The 22,651-nt window shown below is 33.9% G+C and overlaps 1 protein-coding gene across 1 annotated transcript in view; it reads left to right on the top strand.

The window, feature by feature from the left end:
* Nucleotides 1–22,651, top strand: part of DACH2 (dachshund family transcription factor 2) — an 845,266-nt gene that overhangs the window by 658,421 nt on the left and 164,194 nt on the right. Inside the window, exon 6 of the mRNA XM_081792609.1 lies at nucleotides 18,395–18,567. Coding sequence (XP_081648735.1) covers nucleotides 18,395–18,567 — 173 coding nt within the window. The remainder of the gene's footprint in view (nucleotides 1–18,394; nucleotides 18,568–22,651) is intronic.

The following is a 22,651-nucleotide window of genomic DNA, read 5'->3' as shown; positions in this document are numbered from 1 at the left end:
TAAAGTAGAGGAACTTATAAGACTTCTGGTTTCTGGTCTGACATTTAAAGAGTTTAGAAGTTGTTACTCCTCCTCAAAGCAAGATCAACAACTTCTTTAAATCCATCAGAGATTGAGTTCATAGGGCAGGGCTATCTCCAAAACTGGAGAGATAGGCAGAAACAGAGAATCAGAGTTTACAGGGAACAGAAGCCACAGCTGGACCCTGGTAGAAACATTTAAATTGCTGGAGACTCAGTGTGAACTTAGATGAGAGATAAAAACTCTGGGGGCCAATCCTTAGTGGATCACTACACTTTAATGAGTTTTACCTCCAGGAACCCCATCAGGTTCTCATGGTGAAGACTTGAGAAAACTCCCCTCATGTTTCTGGCTGGGAGACAAAGAAAATACCCATTTCAAAATATACCCAGAGTGTTCTGTTCTCCTTAACAAAGCCTTGCCCTCAAAGGAAACTATTTTACCAAAGTTAAACTACTTTCTTTTTAACAGAGCCTAACTGATGTGGGGGAAAGGATATATTAAAATCCACCACCCTGTAGTCATTGATATAAGGGAAAGGAGATGCATAACTCCAGCCCCTTTAGCATTTCCTGTGTAGCAGCCTCCTCACACAGTCAAGACACGGAGACTTTTCTTTCCAGAAAGCAACTTTGTTCATGTTGACAGGGACTCAAAGGGTTCTTTTCCAAAAGACTGAGCCCCAAACGCCAAATGTGGGGTGATGTAGCCTTTTATGCATTTTCTACTTCATTGTCTCCCATATATGGGTAACATATAGACATACAGTCTGATTGGGTGATCTCATGTTACAGGGTCTTGAGGGATGTCACTTATGCACTTAGCCAGGTTGCCTTCCCTTATCTTGAGGTCTTTTCTTACCACATTCCTTAGGGAGGGGACTTTACCACACCTATGGGGAAAGAAATACTCAACTCTAGTCACCTCTAGCCTTTCTGTCTTACCTAAGATGGAAAAAGCTAAAGAGTACTTGTGAAAGTCATAGCCCGAGGACACAGGCCCACAGATTGAGACCTGATCACATCTTTCTCCTCCCTACACATTTTACCACAACCACAATAGGGCTCTGTATAAGAACAGTGGGTTACAACAGAAAAAACTGAAATCCTCAGACTGAACTGAATTTGATTCTCTAGGATACACCAAAGATAACAGGAGGATGAGAAATGACAGCCACTAATATAACAGGTACAGCAAATAGTAAACATAACCTAATTTTTTGTCAGATAAAAATAAAGCCTTCCACTAGAGGCATGCTTGTTTCAGTTTTCTTTAGCTAATATACCATTTCTGGCTTTAAAACAAAAATTACAAGGTGTGAAAAAGGCAAAAAAACATAGTCTGAAGAGATAAAGCAAACATCAGAACCAGAATTCGATATAGCACATATTTTAGAATTATCAGACTGAGGTTTTAAAATAACTATGATTAGTATGCTTAAAAGAAGGGAAAACATACAAGACTACATGGGGATATTAAAACTGTATGTTAATTATACTTGAATAAAAAATAATACATGGGAAATGTAAGTAGAGATGAAAATTGAGAAGCTAAACTAAATCCTGGCTCAAAAACACTCCAAAAAAAAATGAATACCTTTAATGGGCTCATCAGTAGACCAGACAAAGTCAACAATTGAAGTATGTCAATAGAAACTTCCCAAAATGGAAATAAATGTGGAGTAAAGATTGGGAAACGAAACCCAGAATAGAATATACAATTATTGTGCAGCAATTACAAACAGTGTAGCATAAATGTAATAGGAATATGAAAATAATAAGAGTAAGGGAAAGGAATAGAAGAAATGTTTAAAGTAACAAGGACTGAAAATTTTCCAAACTTAATGAGAGGCACCAAACAAAAGCTCTAGAAAGCTCAGAGAATACTAAGAAAAATAAATATTAAAAAAAAGGCTACACCTATGCATATTATAGTCACACTGGAAAATCAAACACAAAGAGAAAATATTTTTTAAAAAATTCAGAGATAAATAAATTCTCCTTACCCATAGAGGAACAAGGATAAGAATTACATTGAACTTCACTTCAGAAACCAAGCAAACAAGAATACAGTGGTTTAAATACTGTGGTGTGACTACTTGAAAGAAAAAAAAAAACACCAACCTAAAATTATGAATTCTGAAAATTCCTTTTAAAAGTGAAGAGAGAAATAGAGATTTTCTCAAACAAAAGTTGAGAGAATTTATTATCATACCAAAGATCTGCCCTGTAAAAATGTTAAAAGAAGATCTATAAAGAGAAGGAAAATAATATAGGTCAGAAACCTATATCTACATAAAGAAAGAATGTTAGAGAAGGAATAAATTAAGGTAAATAATACATATTTTTTCTTATTATTTTTTCAAGTTTATTTATTTATTTTGAGAGAGACAGAGACAGTGCAAGTGGGGGGAGGCAGAAAGAGAGGGAAAAAGAGAATCCTAAGCAGGCTCTGTGCTGCCAGTGCAGAGCCCAGTGTAGCCTTATAGTTTTTTTGATTCTCTGTTTTGTTGTTTTTGTTGTTATTGTTGTTGTTTTTGTTGTTTCCTTTCCTTTTCTCTTTTTGGATGATCAGGGTTTGTTTTCTTCCCCCTTTTTTCTATTTATGTGTTTAATAAACAAGTCAAAGAGTACTTAGTTAAAAATCCAAACACTCCTCACTGCAATCAAGGAGGCGCTCTGCACAGGACTGACCGGTAGGAAAGAGCAACCAAAAAACAACAGCAGAGTGCACACAGCATACACCAGAACACTTCCTAATGTGCCAGGTCCTGGATAGCGTATGGCCCCTTTTTAATATAACATTACTCTCAGGTGCAGGAAACATAACAAGCTTATAAAACCTGCAAAAGACAAAAATTTAGCCAGAATGACAAGGAGTACTTCTCCCCAAAAGGAAGGTCAAGAAGAAATCACAGCCAGAGACTTGCTCAAAACAGATATAGGCAATATATCTGAACAAGAATTTAGATAAACATTCATAATACTACTAGCTGGGCTTGAAAAAAGCATAAAAAACACAAGAGAAACCTTTGCTACAGAGATCAAAGACCTAAAAAAGTAGTCAGGCTGAAATAAGAAATGTAACTGAGATGCAAAACCAACGGGATACAGTCACAATGAGGATTGAAGAAGCAGAGGAGAGAATAGGTGATATAGAAGATAAAATTTTGGAAAATAATGAAGCTGAAAAGAAGAGGGAAAGGAAACTAATAGATAATGAGGGGAGACTTAGAGAACTTAGTAATTCTATAAAATGAAACAGTATCCATATGATAGAAGTCCCAGAATAAGAACAGGAGGAAAAAGAGGCAGAAGGTTTATTTGAACAGATTACAGCTGAGGACTTTCCTAATCTGGGGAAGGAAATAGGCATTCAAGTCCAAGAGGCACAGAAAACTCCACTCAAAATCAACAAAAACAGGTCAATACCATGACATATCATAGTGAAACTTGAAAAATACAAAGATGAAGAGAAAATTCTGAAATCAGCTAAAGACAAAAGGTCCTTAAACAACAAGGGTAGACACATAAGGTTAACAGCAGACATGCTCACTGAAACTTAGCAGGCCAGAAGGTAGTGGCAGGAAATATTCAATGTGCTGAATGGGAAAAATATGCAGCCAAGAAATCTTTTTAAAAATATTTTTTAATGTTTATCTATTTTTCAGAGACAGAGAGAGAGAGAGAGCACAAGTGAGGGAGGGGCAGAGAGAGAGGGAGACACAGAATTTGAAGCAGACTCCAGGATCCAAGCTGTCAGCACAGAGACTGATGCAGGGCTCAAATTCACAAACTGAGAGATCATGACCTGGGCTGAAGGTGGATGCTTAACTGACAGCCACCCAGGCGCCCTGAAGCCAAGACTTCATCATCCAGCAAGGCTGTCATTCAGAATAGAAGGAGAGATAGTTTCCCAAACAAAAACTAAATGGGTTCATGACCACTAAACCAGCCCTGCAAGCTGCAATTTTAAGGAAGAGTCTTTAAGTGGAGGAAAAAAAAAGACTAGAAGCAAAGACTAGAAAAGCAACAAAGACGAGAAAGTACCAGAGAACATTATCAGAAACAAAATGTCTCTACAGGTAACAAAATGGCACTAAATTCATATCTTTCAATAATCACTCTGAATGTAAATGGACTTAATGCTCCAATCAAAAAATAAAAGAATGGAGAAATATATAATATTTTAACACTAATCAAAAGTAGGAGTAGCTATATTAATTTCAGACCAAGTAGATTTCAGAAGAAAAACTGTAAGGACGAAGAAGGGTATTACATAATGATTAAGAGCTCAATTCTTCGAGAAGATATTAACAAGTCTTAATGTGTTTGCTTTTATTAACAGAGTATCAAAAAATGTTAGGTAAAAACTGATAGAACTGTCAGAAGAAATAGATGAATCCACTCTTTTAGTTGAAGACCTCAATACTCTTTTATCAGAAATGGGCATATTCAGGAGGCAGAAATTCAAGAAGGGTATAATTAAATCGAAAAGCACCATTAATACACCTGATCTAATGGACTTTTATAGAATATTTCATCCAACAATAGAAGAATATACATTCTTCTTAAGTTTACATAGAACATTCACTAAACTAGATATGCTAGAGTCAAAAAGCAAATTAGCTTTACAATAGACCTCCAGGATCCTGTAAGTCTTCTTTAACATATGGAAACTTCTTTTATCTCTACCCCCTCCAACTTGAAAGTATACAATCAATCAGTCTGTACAATCACAGTGCAGCTTTTTCTGCCCATGAGTACTGTGAAAAGCACCTATTTGCACAAGGAAAAAATGATAGATTACATTACAGATACTTTAAGGAATAGAAATCCTACAAAATATGCTCATAGTTGTAATGGAATTAAACTAAAAATTAATAACAAAAAGACACCTGGAATATCCAAAAATACATGGAGAGTAAACAGCATATACAGAACAGCATTAAATAATAAAAAAGGGATCAATACAACATGAAGATACAACAATTTTAAATATCTATGCATGTACATTGGACCACCTAGACACATAAGCAAAAATTAGACAAATATAGAGAAGTAGATGTTAATACAGGAATGGTATGAGACTTAAACACACTACTTACATCAATGGGTAGATCATTCAGGTAGACAATCAATAAGTAAACAATGTCTTTGAATGATACATTAGACCAGATAGACATAATAAATACATACCATAGTCCATCCGAATACAACAGAATACACATTCTTTTCAAGTGCACATGCAACATTTTCCAGAACAGATAACATGTTAGGCCACAGAGCAAGCTTCAGTAAATTTAAAAAGGATTGAAATTATATTACACATCTTTTCTGATCACAATAATAAGAAACTAGAAATCAATCACAAGAATAAAACTAGAAAAAATACAAATATATGGAGGTTAAATAACATGATATTAAACAACCAGTGCATTAGCTAAGTAATCAAAGAAGAAATAAAAAAAAATATGGCAACAAAAATACAAAAGATAATGAAAGAATATTATGAAAAATTATATGTCACAAATTGGACAACCTAGAATAAGTGGATAAATTCCTAGCAACATACAATCTTTCAAAACTTGACCATGAAGAAATAGAAAATCTGAATATACAGATAACAAGTAACAAAATTGAATCAGTATGCAAAACACTACCAAAAAATAAAACTTCCAGACCAGATGTCTTCACAAGTGAATACTACCAAACATTTAAAGAAAAGTTAATACTATTTTCCTCAAAATATTCCAAAAAAATAGAAGAGGAAGAAAGGTTTTCAGATACATTATACAAGGCCATCCTTTTCCTGTATCAAAACCAGACAGGCACCATAAAAAAAAGAAAACTACAGGTTGATATCCCTGATGTACATAAATGCAAAAATCATCAACAAAATACTAGCAAACCATATTCAACAATAGATTAAAAGGAGTACTCACCAAGATCAAGTAGGATTTATTCTGGGGATGAAAAGATGGTTCAATATTCACAAATCAATCAACACCATACACCACATCAACAGAACTAAGGATAAAAATAATATGATCATTTAAATAGATGCAAAAAAAGAATTTGACAAAATTTAACATCTATTCATGATGAAAATTCTCAACAAAATAAGTACTGAGGGAAAATAGCTCTAAATTTAAAGGCCATATATGAAAACCTCATAGCCAACATTTTAGTGAAGAAAAACTGAGAGCATTTTCTCTAAGATTAGGAACAAAAAAGGATGTCTAATCTTGTCACTTTTATCAACTGGAAATCCTAGCTACAATAGTAAGACAAGAAAAAGAAATTTAAAATTATCCAAATAGGTAAGAAAGAAGTAAAACTTTCATTAGTTTCAGATGATATGATACTAAATACACAAATCCCTAAAGACTCCACCAAAAGACTACTAGAATAAATTAATTCAATAAAGTTGCACGATACAAAATTAAAACCCAGAAATTGGTACCATTTCTGTACACTAATAACAATGGAGCAGAAAGAAATTTTATGAAAACCATCCATTTACAGTTCCACCAATTAGGATAAAATACCTAGAAATACAGTTAACCAAAGAGGTAAAAGATCTGTACTCTGAAAAACACAAAACACCCAGGAAAGAAACTGAGGATGACACAAGCAATTGGAAAAAAATTCCACTCTCATTGATTGGAAGAACCAATATTGTTAAAATGTCTATGCTACCCAAAGCAATCTAGAGATTCAATGCAATATTTATCAAAATACCAACACTTTTAACAAATCTATAACAAATAATACTAAAATTTTTGTGGCACCACAAAAGACACAAATTTCCTAATGCAATCATAAACACACACACACATACACACAAACCTGGAGGTATCACAATTACAGGTTTCAAGGCACAATACAAAGCTGTAATAATCAAAATAGAATGGCACTGTAACAAAAATAAGACACATAGATCAAAGGAACAGAATAGAGAACCTAGAAATAAACCCACAATTATATGCTCAACAAAACAAAAGGCAACCTACTGAAGGGAAGGATATATTTGCAAATGATATACCATATAAGGTGTAAATATCCAAAATATATGAAGAACTTATATGGAGTTTAGAAGATGGTAGCAAACTAGGAAGACCCTAGTCTCACTTCATCCCACAAACAAAATTACATAACTATCAAATCATCCTAAATACCACAGAAATCACCTTAAGACTGACAGAAAAAAACTACACAATTAAAGGTAGAAAATAGGCCACATCAAAGAAGGTAGTAAGTACAGAGATGAGGGTTAGTGAAGAAACAGATCACAGCTGCTGCAGAAGGAAGGAATCCATGGTTCTGGGCAAAGGCATAAGAGAGAGGATCACACAGGGTAATGCACATGGAGAATATTTCCCCATGGCCATTGGCATGGAAAAAAAGAGGGATGGGATTTTGAGGGTTCTTGCAACCAGCAGGGCTTAAAGCCTAGAATATTAATAGTGGGTGTGACTGGAATAGAGCCTGGAGGGTATTGCTCTGCTCCTGGAGAGAAGGCAGGCAAACAGCCCAGGGCTGGACAGCATAGAAACAGCATCTGAAGAGCACCTGAGGCACACAGGAGATTATTCACTGTTCTCAGAACACATCCCTGAGAGTCAGCACTCAGAGACACTTCTCTAGAAACAAAGGAGCTGGCTGGTGCTATTTCCATCCCAAACCTCTCAGCATAAACACAGAGCCACCTTCAGGAAGCAATGTAGTACTGACACTGGGTTCCTAACATGCTTACACCAAGCACTATCACCTGCACTATGGTGGAACCACCCTACTCAGTCACACTTGCCTCAATCCCAGCCCGGAGGGCCCCTCCCCCAGAAGTCCCACACAAAGCCATGCCCACACCACCTCTTCCCCTCAAGAGAGTTTTGCAAACCCTCCGTTCTGTTTGAGGTGGTGTTAGGGCTCCTTTCACAAGAAGACCAGAATACATCCAGTTAGAACTCACCACATTCAAGCCAGGGACCAAACACCTCCCACAGGAGGCAAGAAGACACTCTGCAGACGACTGGCCTGAGGGAAAGAGCAACCAAAACACAAGAACAGAGCACATAAAACACACACCAGAAATATTCCCTGGTTCACCAGACTCTAGACTCTACATAACATCTTTTTCAAAAGGCCATTAATTTCAGGAGCAGGACATATAATGTCCTTGCCTAACACAGAAGAAGGCAGAGACAAAGACAATTTCAAGAGAGAGGATATCATCCCAAATGAAAGAACAAGACAAGGCCACAACCAGGGATCTAAGTGAAAAAGATATAATTAACATGGATGATAGAAAATTTAAAGAAACAATGACAAGGATACTCACTGGGATTGAGAAAAGATTAGAAGACATCAGTGAAATCTTTATCACAGAGATAAAAGTTAAAAAAAGAATCAGAGAGGAAGTGTCCAATAAACGATTACTAGAACATGCTTGATGCAATGAGAGCAGATTGGAAAAAGCAGAGAAATTAATGATCTAAAACACAAAGTAATTGATAGAAATGAAGTTGAGCAAAAGCGAGAAATAAGAATTATGCAAAAAGATAATAGACTTAAGGAACTCAGTGACTCTATCAAACATTATACAGTTGTATTATATGAGTCTGAGGAAAAGAAGAGGGATAAAACTGGGCAGAAAATTTATTTGAATAAATAATAGCTGAACACTTCCCTAATCTGGGAAAGGAAACAGATGCTCAGATCCAGAAGGTACAGGAAACTCCTATCAAAGTCAACAAAAGCAGGCCAATACCAAGACATATTGTAATTAAATTTGCAAAAATACAGTGATAAAGAAAAAGAAATCTTAAAAGCAGCAAGACAAAAGAAGTCCTTAAGTTACAAAAGACAACCCATAAAGCTAATTGGAGATTTCCCGACTGAAATTTGGCAATCCAGAAAGGGAATGGCATGATATATTCAAATTGCTGAATGGGAAATACCTGCAACCAAGAATACTATATCCGGAAGGCTATCATTCAGAATAGAAAGAGAGATAAAGATTTTCCCAAATAGAAACTAGAGGAGTTCATGACCATTAAACTGGCCCAGCAAGGATTATTAAAGAAGGCATATCTAGAGGAAAGGAGAGGCCAAAAGTAACACAGGTAGGAAACAACAAAGCAGTAAATATGGATACTACCATAAAATTCTGTCAAGAAACTCACATAAAAAAGGATATAAAATATAATATATACCTAAAACAGAGGAGAGATGAGAAAAGAATGGCATCAAAATTTAATGACCATCAACTGAATATAGACTGCTATTTGCAGAAGAAGATACATACAAACCTAATGGTAACCATACATTAAAAAAAGCACTAATAAACATGCAAAGAATAAAGATAAAATAATCCAAATATATTAGTAATTAAAAAATCAACAAAACATGAAGGAGAGAAAGACAAGAAAGGATCAAAAAAAAATCTCCAGAAACAATTACAAACAAGTAATAAAGTGGCAATAAATACTTATCTATCAATAATTATTTTGAATGTAAATGGATGAAATGCTCCAATCAAAAGTCATAGGGTGTCACAATGGATAAAAAAGGCCAATCCAAATGCTGCCAGAAAATATTAGTTTTCAATTTAAAGACACTGGGATATTGAAAGTGAGGGGGTAGAGGAACATTTTTTTATGCAAATGGATGTCAAAAGAAGCCAGGATAGCTATACTTATATTAGACAAACTAGATTTTAAAAAATGTTAATGAAAGATAAAGAAAGGCACTACAAAATAATAAAGTAGACTTTATTAAAGTAGACTTCTACCCAAGTAGAAGATATAACAATTGTAAATATTTATGCATGCAGCATGTAATACCCAAATATATAAAACAATTAATAACAACAAAATGTAATTAATTGATAATAATACAATAGGGGATTTTAACACCTCACTTACATCAATGGACAGATCATCTAAACATAAAATTAAGGAAACAAAAGTTTTGAATGACACACTGGACCAGATTGACTTAACAGATATATGCAGAACATTACATCCTAAAACAACAGAATATGTATTATTTTCATGTGCACATGGAACACTGTCCATAATATATCACCTATTAGGCATCCAAACAGGCCTTAATAAATATGAAAAGATTGAATCCATACCATCCACCTTTCCTAACCACAATGTGATGAAATTAGTAGTCAAGCTAAGGAAAAAACAAACAAACAAACTGGAAATACCATAAATATATGTTGGTTAAACAGCATGCTAGTAAACAATGAATTGTCAACCAGGAAATCAAAAAAGAAATAAAAAAATACATGGAAACAAATGAAAATGCAAACAAAATGGTCCAAAACTTTTAGGATGTAGCAAAAGTTGTCCTAAGAGGGAAGTATTTTGCACTACAGTTGTACCTCAAGAAATGAGAAAAATCTCAAATAAATAACATAATCTTATACCTAAAGGAGCTAGATAAAGAACCACAACCAAAGCCTGAAGCCAGTGAGAGGAAGGAAATTATAACGATTAGAGCAGAAATAAATGATATAGAAACTCAATCAATAATAGATCATAAATGAAACCAGGAGATGGTTCTTTGAAAAAAAAATCAATAAAATTGATAAACATCTACCCAGACTTATGAAAAACAAAAAAAGATTCAATTAAATAAAATAACAAATGAGAGAGTAGAAATAACAACCAACACCACAGAAACACAATTGTAAGAAAATATTATGAAAAACTATATGCCAAGAAATTGGACAACCTGGAAGAAAAGGGTAAATGCCTAGAAACATGAAACTATCAAAACTGAAAAAGGAAGTAATAGAAAACTCCAACAGACTGATAACCAGCAAATAAATTGAATCAGTAATCAAAAAATTCCCATCAAACAAAAGTCCAGAACCAGATGGCTTCAAAGGAGAATTCTACCAAACTTTTAAGGAAGAGCTAATTAGTACCTATTTGTCTCAAACTATTCCAAAAAATAGAAAAGAAAGGAAAACTTCCAAATTCATTCCATGAGGCCAACATTACCCTAATACCAAAACCAGATAAAAACACCACATAAAAGGACTACTTCAGGCCAATATCTCTGATGAACATATACAGAAAAATTCTCAATAAAATTCTAGCAAATCAAATCCAACAACACATTTAAAAAATCCTTTACATGATCAAATGAGTTTTCTTCCTGAGTTCCAAGAGTGGTTCTATATTCACAAGTCAATCAAGGTAATGCATAACATCAATAACAGAAAGGATAAGAATCATATAATCATTTCAATAGATCAAGGAAAAGCACTTGACAAAGTACAACATCCATTCATGATAAAAACTCTCAACAAAGTAGGTTTAGAGGGAACATACCTCAATGTAATAAAGGCCCTGTATGAAAACCCCACAGCTAATATTATCCTCAATGTGGAAAAACTGAGGACTTTTCCTCTATGGGTAAGGAAGAAGACAAGGATGTCCACTTTAACAACTGTTGTTTAACATACTACTGGAACTCCTAGCCACAGCAATCAGAAAACTAACAAAAAAAGAAATAAAAGTGATCCAAATCTTCAAGGAAGAAGTAAAGCCTTCACTTTTTATGGATGACATGATACTTATACAAAGATAATCTAAAATGCACCACCTAAAAACTGCTAGAACTGATAAACAAATTCAATAAAGTCACAGGATACAACATCAATGTACAGAAATCTGTTGCATTTCTATACACTAATGATGAAACATCAGAAAAATAAATTAAAGAATTAATCCCATTTACAATTACACCAAAAATAATAAGGTATCTAGGAATAATCCTTACCAAAGGGGTGAAAAACCTGTACCTTGAAAAGTATAAAACACTTATGAAAGGAATTAAGATGAAACAAAGAAATGGAAAGACATTCTATGCTTATGAATTAGAAGAAAAATATTGTTTAAATGTCTATACTATCCAAAGCAATCTGCATATTTAATGCAATCTCTATCCAAATACCACTAGCACTTTTCACAGAACGAGAACAAACACTCTGAAAATATGTATGGAACCACAGAAGATCCTTAATGGCCACAGCAACCTTTAAAAATAATAGCAAAGAAGGAGGCATCACAATTCCAGACATCAAGCTATATTACAAAGCTGTAGTAATGAAAACAGTATGGGACTAGCACAAAAAATAGACATAGAGATCCATAGGTGAGAGTAGAAAACCTTGAGATGAACCAATAATTATATGGTTAACTAATCTTTTACAAAGTAGAAAAAATATATCCAATGGGAAAAAGACAGTCTCTTTAACAAATGGTGTTGGTAAACCTGGACAGCAACATGCAAAAGAAAGAAACTGGACCAAGTTTTTACACCACACACAAAGTAAATTCAAAATGGATTAAAGCCCTAAATGTGGTATCTTCTTTGACATTGGCTATAGCAACTTCTTTCTGGATATGTCTCCTGAAGCAGCAGAAACAAAAGCAAAAATAAATTATTGGGACTACATCATAATCAAATGGTCTGCACAGTGATGGAAACTAAACAAAATTTAGAAGCAACCTACAGAGTGGAAGAGGATATTTGTAAATGACTTATCTGATAAAGGGTTAGTACCCAAATATATAAATAACTTAAAAAATTTAACACCCAAAAAACTAACAATCCACTGAAAAAATGGGCAGAAGACATGGATAGGTATTTTTTCCAAAGAAGACATACAAATGGCCAACAGACACATGAAAGATGTTCATTATCACTTATCAATGGGGAAAAGCAAATTGAAACTACAGGGAGACACTACCTCACACCTGTCAGAATGGCCAAAAAACAACAACACAAGAAACAACAGTTGTTAGTGAGGATGTGGAGAAATGGGAACCCTCTTGCAGTGTTGGTGGGAAATGTAAATTCATGCAGCCACTCTGGTTAACAGTACAGAGGTTCATCAAAAGGTTAAAAATAGGATCCAGCAACTGCACTACTAGGTATTTACCCAAAGAATACAAAAATACTAATTCAAATGGATACATGCACGATGTGTATAGCAGCATTATCTACAATAGCCAAATTATGGAAGCAGCCCAAGTGTCCATCAACTGATGAATTGAAAAAGATGTGATATATATGTACAATGGAATACTACTCAGTTATAAAAAAAATAATGAAATCTTGCCATTTGCAACCACATGCATGTAACTGTACAGTATTATGCTAAGGTAGTCAGTCAGGGAAAGACAAATACTACATGATTTCACTCATATGTGGAATTTAAGAAACAAATGAACAAAGGGGGTAAAAAGAGAGAGAGTGTGGCAAATCAAGAAACAGATTCTTAACTATAGAAAACAAACTGATGGTACCAGAAGGGAGTTTGGTGGCAGGAAGGGTTAAATGGGTGATGGGGATTAAGGAATACAGTTGTGATGAACACCAGGTGATATATGGAAGTGCTGAATCACTATATCGCACACCTTAAAGTAATATTATGCTGTATGTTAACTAACTAGAATTTAAATTAAAACCAAAACAAAATGAAGTTACACGACTCAACACCAAAAAACAGGCAAGCAAACAATATGATTATAAAATGGGCAGAGAACCTGAATAGACATTTTCCCAAAGGCATATACAGTGGCCAATATACACATGAAAAGATGCTCAACATCACTAATCATCAGAAAAATGCAGATTAAAACTACAAACAGATATCACCCTACACATGCCAGAATGGTCAGTATCAAAAGATAAGAGATAACAAGTTTGGTGAGGATATGGAGAAAATGGAACCCTTGTGTACTCCTGGTGGAAATGTAAATCTGTGTACTAATTCATAAAGCAGTATGGAGGCTCCTCAAAAAATTTAAGCCATAAAGATCATATCCAATAATCCCTCTACTGGGTTTTTACCCAAACAAATCAAAACATTAAATGTAAATTTATATTCACCACTATATTTATTGAAGAATTATTTATTATAGCCTAAATAATGAAAACAAAATGCATCCATTGATAGACAATTGGATGCAGAAGATGTAGTGTGTATACATACATAATATAATATTTTTCAGCCATAAAAAAGGATGATATCTTGCCATTTGTAAAGCATGGATGTACCTAAAGGGTATTATGTTAAGTGAAATAAGTCAGAGAAAGATAAATACCATACAATTTCACTCATTTGTGGAATCTTAAAAAAGAGAAATAATCCAATGGAAAGCAGAATCAGGCTTGTTAGTAATGAACAAGCTGATGGTTTCCATGTGAGGGAAATGGGCAAAATAGGTGAGGGGGAGTGGGATATACAGCCTCCCAATTATGTAATGAATAAATCACAGGAGTAAAAGGTACAGCATAAAGAATGTGGTCCATGATATTGTAATAGTGTTGCACGGTGACAGTAGCTACACTTGCGGTGAGCATAGCATAATGTATAAACTTGTGAACATGTAACATGGATTGTCAACTACACTTGTAGAAAAAAAATTAAAAATAAAATTTTGAAGAAATGTGAATGAATATTTCTAAGTGAAAAAATGCCAGTCTGAAAACACAAAATAGTGTATGATTGCACCTATGTGTCATTTAGGGAAAGATAAATCTATAGAGACATTAAAAACCAAGGGTAATAATGAAGGCATGAATCCGTAGAGCACAAGGGATTTTTAGGGCAGTGAAACTGGTTTTTATGATACTATAATGGTTGATACATTATATTATGTATTTGTGAAAAGCCATAAAATGTGCATCACAAATAATGAATTCTAATGCAAACTATGGACTATAGTTAGTAAGAATGTATCAACATTGATTCACCAATTATGGCAAATGTACCAAACTAATACAAAATGTGAATAAGCAGAGAAACTGCTGGTGGAGAGGAGATATATGAGAATTCTCAGTAATTTCTGCTCAGTTTTCTGTAAACCTGAAAATTCTCTAAAAATGAAGTCTGTTGATTCAAAAAGGGAGGACTTTTACCATACCCAAACAAAAAGTGTAAGGAGGTAAATTCCAGAGAGAGGCATGAATAAGAGTGAGGTTAAGGTGAATTAAAATTGTAGAGAGCTGCAATTAGTCCAGTGGGGTTACAGTAGAGCATACATAGAGGAATATCCTGAGATATCAAAGCTAAAAAATTCAGTTCACAACAAACCAAAGAGCTTATACTTTATTTTGGAAACAGTAAGTAGCCACTGGACATCTTAAAATTGGAGTGGAGAGGCAAATGAAATGGTGTTGAAAAACCAATCAGAAAGCCAGGGTACCAAACGGTTATGATAGGATTGGTAGCTGACTGTAGAAATGTGAAGATATTACAGAGGTCAACATGACTTGGATATCAAATGAGTGTGGGATTTTAAGAGTATTAGCGTTTTACTGAAGTTTATAGTCTTAATAACTAGAAAGAGGTGATGCTATTTAGTTACATAAAAGTTGTAAGATTTGCTGGAATACCAAGATGCTTTACAAATAATGCTTTAGTAGCTGGCATGATGACCTTGAGGTTAATAGGAAAGAGATGACTCATTTTGGTGATTAAAAAATGATTTTAATTACCATACTATTCAAAGTCTATACATTTCTGGTATGTGACTAAAATGAGCCAGATTGCTGGAGTGTGGTGTACTTTTGATGGCTCTAAATTTAATGTTTTCAACTTTGGTAAAAGGTTGACTTACATAATTCAGTATTTGCATATGCTTTGCATGTGCAACTCATGTGGAGTCACTGTTAAACTGGTCAGTGATGTAAATATTAGCTTAGAATCTAGGATATTATAGTCAATTAACCGTTATTGCAGGTCATGATCTGAAAGTATAACATTTAAGTCCTGCATGGTCATTTGAAATGTTGGATTAATTGTATTTTAAAACTGCCAATAGGATGTTAAATTCTGTTTATAGTTTGCATTTAGTTTGCAAGTCATTTGGACTTTAAGTAGGCATATGACTTGATATGGCCAGATGGTGTCTGGATGATGCTGAAAATCTTTGGAGAGTGAGGAATTATTACATTGTTAAGAAAAATGTAAATTAAACAAAGGCTTACTTAAACATATGAGTGGTAAAAGGAGGCACTGATGGCTACTTTTCATATACAGTTTTATCAATTTTCTACTAAGACTCTGAGTACACAAAGAAGAATTGAAGTCTATAATTACGTTTGGTAAATGAGAACCTTATATAGAAACCTATTTGCACCATTGATGGTTACTATTATGTTAAACATAAAGTGAAGATTTCAGGGAAAAGATAAACAGTGATTAAATTAATATGTGGTATACAATATCTTATTATAGCAAAGTCATATGATGACTTTGCATATATGTATATGCATATATGTATGCATATATGTATATGCATAAAAATGCATATACATCAAAGCAATTTTGGAAGGCCATTTTTTATTTTATTTATTTTATTTAAAAAATTTTTTAATGTTTATTTATTTTTGAGACAGAGAGAGACAGAGCATGAATGGGGGAGGGTCAGAGAGAGGGAGACACAGAATCTGAAACAGGCTCCAGGCTCTGAGCTGTCAGCACAGAGCCTGACACAGGGCTCGAACTCACGGACAGCGAGATCATGACCTGAGCCGAAGTTGGCCACTTAACCGACTGAGCCACCCAGGTGCTCTGGAAGGCCATTTTTTAAATCTGTGCTTACACTTTATTAGGGTTTCTCTAGGAAATTAATAATCACAGGGGAAATTTTCATAACTAAAAAGTTTGGTTTGGTAGTTTGCTTCTTAAAAGGATTTGGAGATAGTGAGCCATAAATCAATTAATAGGGGGAAAGTTTGAAATATTTTGTTAATATTCTGTGGGGATATGCAGTCATGGAAAGTACAGAGTATGTTCTCCTTGGTTTCCATGCAGAATTTAAGTTTCTAACATTTTTAAATCCTTGTGTAATTTTAATAACAGTATATTTATGTCTGTTTTGATCACAAATATTAGTGACTATTGTGTTCTTTATATAGGAGTTCCTTTAATTGAGATGATCACTTTGGTTTTTATGAGACCTGTTAAATGTGTTTTACTACATTGCACAACTTTGAATTTTTTCTGGTTTTATTCAACCATCATTGTTGAGCCCAAGAGACAAACCTTGAATCAATTAACAGATTTTTTGTCTAGCCTGCTTTTTCTTTTAAATGTATGTGTTTTGACAATTTTTATTACTGTTACTGTTGTTTACAGGAATGATATTTAGGAGGACTCTAATTATACTTTCTATAGATTCATCATTGTTCACTAGTTTTTGTGGTTTTCAAAGCAAGAAAAAATGAGGGAATGGCAAAGAGGATCAAGGGATATTATTAATAGTGGATAATTGCATTTGGGATCAACATAAGCACTGTCCATTGTAGATTTCTATAATCTGCAGTAATTTAGGAAAATTATAGGCAAGTGTATTTTAGAACATCTGTTAAAGATTACTTGTTTCTCGGTTTCTGTCCAAATGAAGGCAAGATTACTGTTGAAGCAATAGTTTAAAATATACTGTAAAGTGTTATGGTTTATTTATCATAGTGATGTTAACATCCATGTTAGGCTAAATTTCCCTAGCCTCTGTTCAAACATGTTTCCTCACAAATCTCAAGCTCATAAGGGGTAAGTAGAAAAAATTTCAATTTGTTACCCTTTTTATGTTGACATATCTGTGGCTACCATAAGTATAATGTGGATAATGCCTGAAAGATATTAATTGAGAAATTTAAAATATGTGAAAACTATTTCACCTTGCATAAGAAAACAGAATTATAGACATTAATCAATGATGTTGGTATTTGTTATTAAACTGAAAATACATTGAATATTTTGATAGGGCATTACTCCTTATTGACGGAATCTTCAAATTAGAGCCATAGCATTCATTTTAGAGATATATGACTAAAAGGGTAGACCATATTCCACGTCTTATTTTCTTCAATAATTCTGAAACCTAGACAATCTACATCCTGTCATGCCAGCATCACTATTATATATTCTAAAAATGTGTTAAGTTAGAAGCTGGTAACACATCAATATATTGTAATGATTAAAAATAAAGTTACTTGTTAAAAAAATGATGTTTGGGTTAAAGATTTTGGATTCATGAGTAAAACAAATTTCATCTTATAAATACTTTAGGAGAACAAGAACAAAGAATATTAATAAATAAAAGCTTATGGATATAGGAATATTTTTTAAATTATAAAGCAATATTAAATCCTAGATACCATTAATTGCCCAAAGAGATACTAGGGTATAATAAAACTTACTTTAAAAGAAAGAATGAATTCAGATACTTTTTTTTATTACTTCTACTATAGTATCAATTTTGATGTGATTTTCCTTTGTCCAAACAATGTGACAAATATAATAATTTAACATATACTGTCTCTTTTAGGACTGGATCTGCCATTTATGATGATGCCGCATCCCCTACTTCCAGTCAGCTTACCTCCTGCATCAGTTGCCATGGCAATGAATCAGATGAACCATCTCAATACTATTGCCAACATGGCTGCTGCAGCCCAGATTCACAGTCCACTCTCCAGAGCTGGGACCTCTGTTATAAAGGTAAGAATTATGATTTGGAAGAGGACAGAGATTTTAATTACATGTAAATTTTGAGAAAATATTAACATTACCACTGCAACTTCAGTATAAACATACGGCTCATTGACTCAGTTGCTTAGCATATAGATAATATTGATGAATTTTATTTATGACTATTCCTGGTAAGGTAGTTTGTGTTTATTTGCTTTTATTCAATGACCACAGATCTCACCTTTAATTCTAGCTTCATGTCTTGCAGTCATGAGCACAGTGTGTGAGAGGCATAGAAAGGCTAATGGCAGAGTACAGTAGTGTATAAAAATCACTACCATTGCTAGGTGAAATAAACACTGTACACCTTTTTGGTGTCTGGAAGGCAATTGTTGAGTATTATATACCATACAGGACTTGTAAACAGAAAGATCTTAGGTTGAATTCTTATTCTGCTACTTAGCTGAATAACATTGGATATGATATTTAACCTTGTCATAACAAGCATGAACTTGTTTCCTCAATTGTAAACGATATGTCATAGTAATAATCTATCCCACTTACTTCGTTGGTTGTCCAGAGATAATGTGAGTAAAATAGAGGTTAAAAACTATGAAACACTGGGGTACCTGGTTGGCTCAGTTGGTTAAGGGTCCAACTTCAGCTCAGGTCATGATCTCATGGTTTTTGGGTTCAAGCCCCATATCAAGCTCTGTGTTAACAGCTCAGAGCCTGGAGCCTGCTTCATATTCTGTGTCTCCCTCTCTCTGCCCCTCCCCTGCTCGTGCTCTGTCTCTCAAAAACAAATAAACTTTAAAAAAATTCAAAACTGTGAAACATTAAACAAATATTTATTATAATTTATAGAATTATCATTATCATCATTAGAATACTATTTTTTTCAAAATCTCATGACCATTGGCTATTGAAACACAAACAGTATTTTATAATCTGTCCTGATGTCTTCTGTTAGTTTGGCATAGGATCTCTTTGCCCTCTCTCCCAGTATCATGTGAACTTTGCTTAAAAAGCCAATATGTATTTTCTTTTCGCAAAGAGATAATATAAGTGTATATAGGATCAAAAGAGTATAGTTAGAGCAACCCATTGATTTGTCCCTTTATTCCTTTTTATATTCAACAAATATCCTATCCTTGATAAATGCGTGCTGTAATGGACAATATGGGAAAGAGATAAAGAAGATATAATTAATCTCTCTCTTCCAGTACAAACTAAATGTGATATAAACAACAAGTACCCATTTTATTTGCACAACAAGCAAACAAATTTAACAAGCAACAATTTAACACTGATTGATATGTAGGCTCCATGCCCAACGTGGGGCTTGAACTCATGACCCTGAGATCAAAAGTCGCATGCTCTCCTGACTGAGCCAGTCAGGCACCCCCAATACAGTTGTTATTAAAAGACAACTACACATGTACACATACATATAAACACATATTTAACGTTAATGTATTAATACTTCATACATTCTGTGTATACTACCATATTTCCAAGGATGTAAAGGAATATTGAGGTGAAATAAAGGATCTACATGAAAATGAGCAGAGTTGATAATTTAGTGCCAATAAACTACATCCTAAACCAAACTTACAGTGTTACACCTTGTATTAAACTGAATATTGACCCTGCTTTTTATACTTTCAAATGATTCAATATGATGAACATCTCCTTTGACCATTTGTGATGTAAACCACCCCAAAACGGGAAAAGTATGATGTAAGAGGGTATAATATGTACTAGTAAATAACATTTTCTATATATTTTTTTAATTTTTAGGAATAAGCCTTGAACTATGCACATATATGCTAGAATCTGAATTATTATTGTAGATGATTTTACTAATAGCCTTTGATTTGGGGAATTGATTGGGTAAGTATGTATCAATTTTGGAAATGTCTCTCCTCTGCTACTTTGAATCTGGAGAAGACTTGTAGTGTTTCAGAAGAGCTACAGCTGTTTTCCATGGGGCCCAAATGAAATATGTGAAGAGTAACAGGCTTGTAAAAGTCATAAATGCAAATAAAATTAAGTCATCAATGACTAAAAATGATTGGGATTTTGGAGATGCAATTTTCCTTTTTAAATTCCCTTATTTATTTGTTGCAAACACTGTTAACCCTGTATTTGGCAAATGATGAGGACATTATCACTTGCTTTCTCATTTGTAATAAAACAGATTAACTTGCTGTGAACTTTTAACTAGGCTGAGACACAACAGTAGCCACCTAATGAGCCAAAGCACATTGCAGTTAAGTAGCTAAATAGATGCATACTGATTACAGGAATGAAAAATGGATCTGTTTACTTGCAGAAAAGAAATTGTTCATAGAACTATCAATTATTTTAAGAGAAATTAAACATTCCCAGCTACACACACACACACACACACACACACACACATATTTTAACCCCACCTAACTCTTAATCAATATAAGGCACTAAACTTACCTAATACAGTTTATATGGTGAAAAAAAGTCTGATCTCTGTGATACCTTAGGGAAACAATAACAATGAACTGAACGTTGACTGAATTTGGAAAGTGCAGACTATAAAATCTTAAAGCAGAAATAAAACTTCATGCAAAATGTTAGTCACTCTAAATCAAGTTTTCAAAGTTAGTTTATTGTTTTACCTAATATGATGTTGAAAATGTCAAAGAAGGAGTTGAATAGAAAGTTACTTGAGTTCATATTATTTGATCATTTGCTAATTTTAAACATTTGTGGGGGAGGCATCTGGTTGGCTCAGTAGGTTAAACGTCAGGACTCTCAATCTCATAGTTTGTGAGTTCCAGCCCCGCATCAGGCTCCGTGCTGATAGTGCAGAGCTGCTTGGGATTCTCTCTCTCTCTCTCTCTCTCTCTCTCTCTCTCTCTCTCTCCCATTCTCTATGACCCTGCCCCACCTATGCTTCTGCTCTCTCTCTCTCTCTGTCTCAAAAATAAATTAATTTAAAAAATAAACATTTGGGGATCCTCCTTTATAGTATTGTATTTTTTCTCATTTTCATAGCATTTTATATTCATGTAGACGCCCTTTCAATTTTTTTTTAATCAAAATAAGCTTTCATTTTCTATTAGGCAGAGTGGACAAGAGCAAGTACCACTGTGAGTTGGATTCTCTTGCTTCTCCAAACTATCGATTTTATGAATCACTTAATTTTTTTTCTATTTTTATTATGGCAGCATATATTACTGTGTGTATGATTCCTGTTTGCCACCATAGAGTGATTTTGTTTGTTCAGTTCCATTTTTGCCCCATATAACTGCTGTAATTAGTTATATGAACTAATATATGGATATTAATAATATGGATAATGAATGGATGTCCCTATCCATTCATTCAGATGCCCATGAAACTTAAATGTAGTTCATTGAATTACATATATTTTTTAGCAAATTTCCAACGTTACAATCAAAGACAAATACTGAATGTTCTACATTTTATACACATATTTTGGGAAAGAATCATTGGGGCTATACAACAGTGAAAGGCAGAGAAATAATTTTGACCTTATGTATAAAAACCCTTGCATTGGTGGGGCATCTGGGTGGCTCAGTCAGTTAAGTGTCCGACTTCAGGTCGTGATCTCATGGTTCATGAGTTTGAGCTCTGTGTCAGACTCTGTGCTAACAGCTCAGAGCCTGGAGCCTGCTTCGGGTTCTGTGTTTCCCTCTCTCTCTGCCCCTCTCCCACTTTCAGAAAATAAAACAATGTGGTACAAGGGCTATATATATCTTGCTGCTTATCCTCATACCATTACTGCAGAATACAAGTATAATTATTTGGGGGAAAAAGTTGATTATTTTATCCTGCTTTGTTTATATGTTTCTTTCTATTTTGTCCTGTATATATAGTGTTACAACTAGGTAATTATCTGTATAGTAATTATAAATGAAATGTATAATTCTGTCTTAAAACATTGTTTTTGAGGTCTGATAACAGTTATAATTATCAGTATTTAATTAAGATATAATACTGCAGCTAATATACTCAAAGTCTACTATTCATTTTACTAAAATTATCAAATGTTAATTATTTGCTAGACAATAATATAAAACACCATGTAAAAAGTGAACCTACTACA

The sequence above is a fragment of the Panthera onca genome, chromosome X (assembly GCF_046562875.1).
Source record: "Panthera onca isolate mPanOnc1 chromosome X, mPanOnc1 haplotype 2, whole genome shotgun sequence".
NCBI classification, from domain to species: domain Eukaryota; kingdom Metazoa; phylum Chordata; class Mammalia; order Carnivora; family Felidae; genus Panthera; species Panthera onca.
This window is presented reverse-complemented; position numbering and strand designations above follow the sequence as displayed.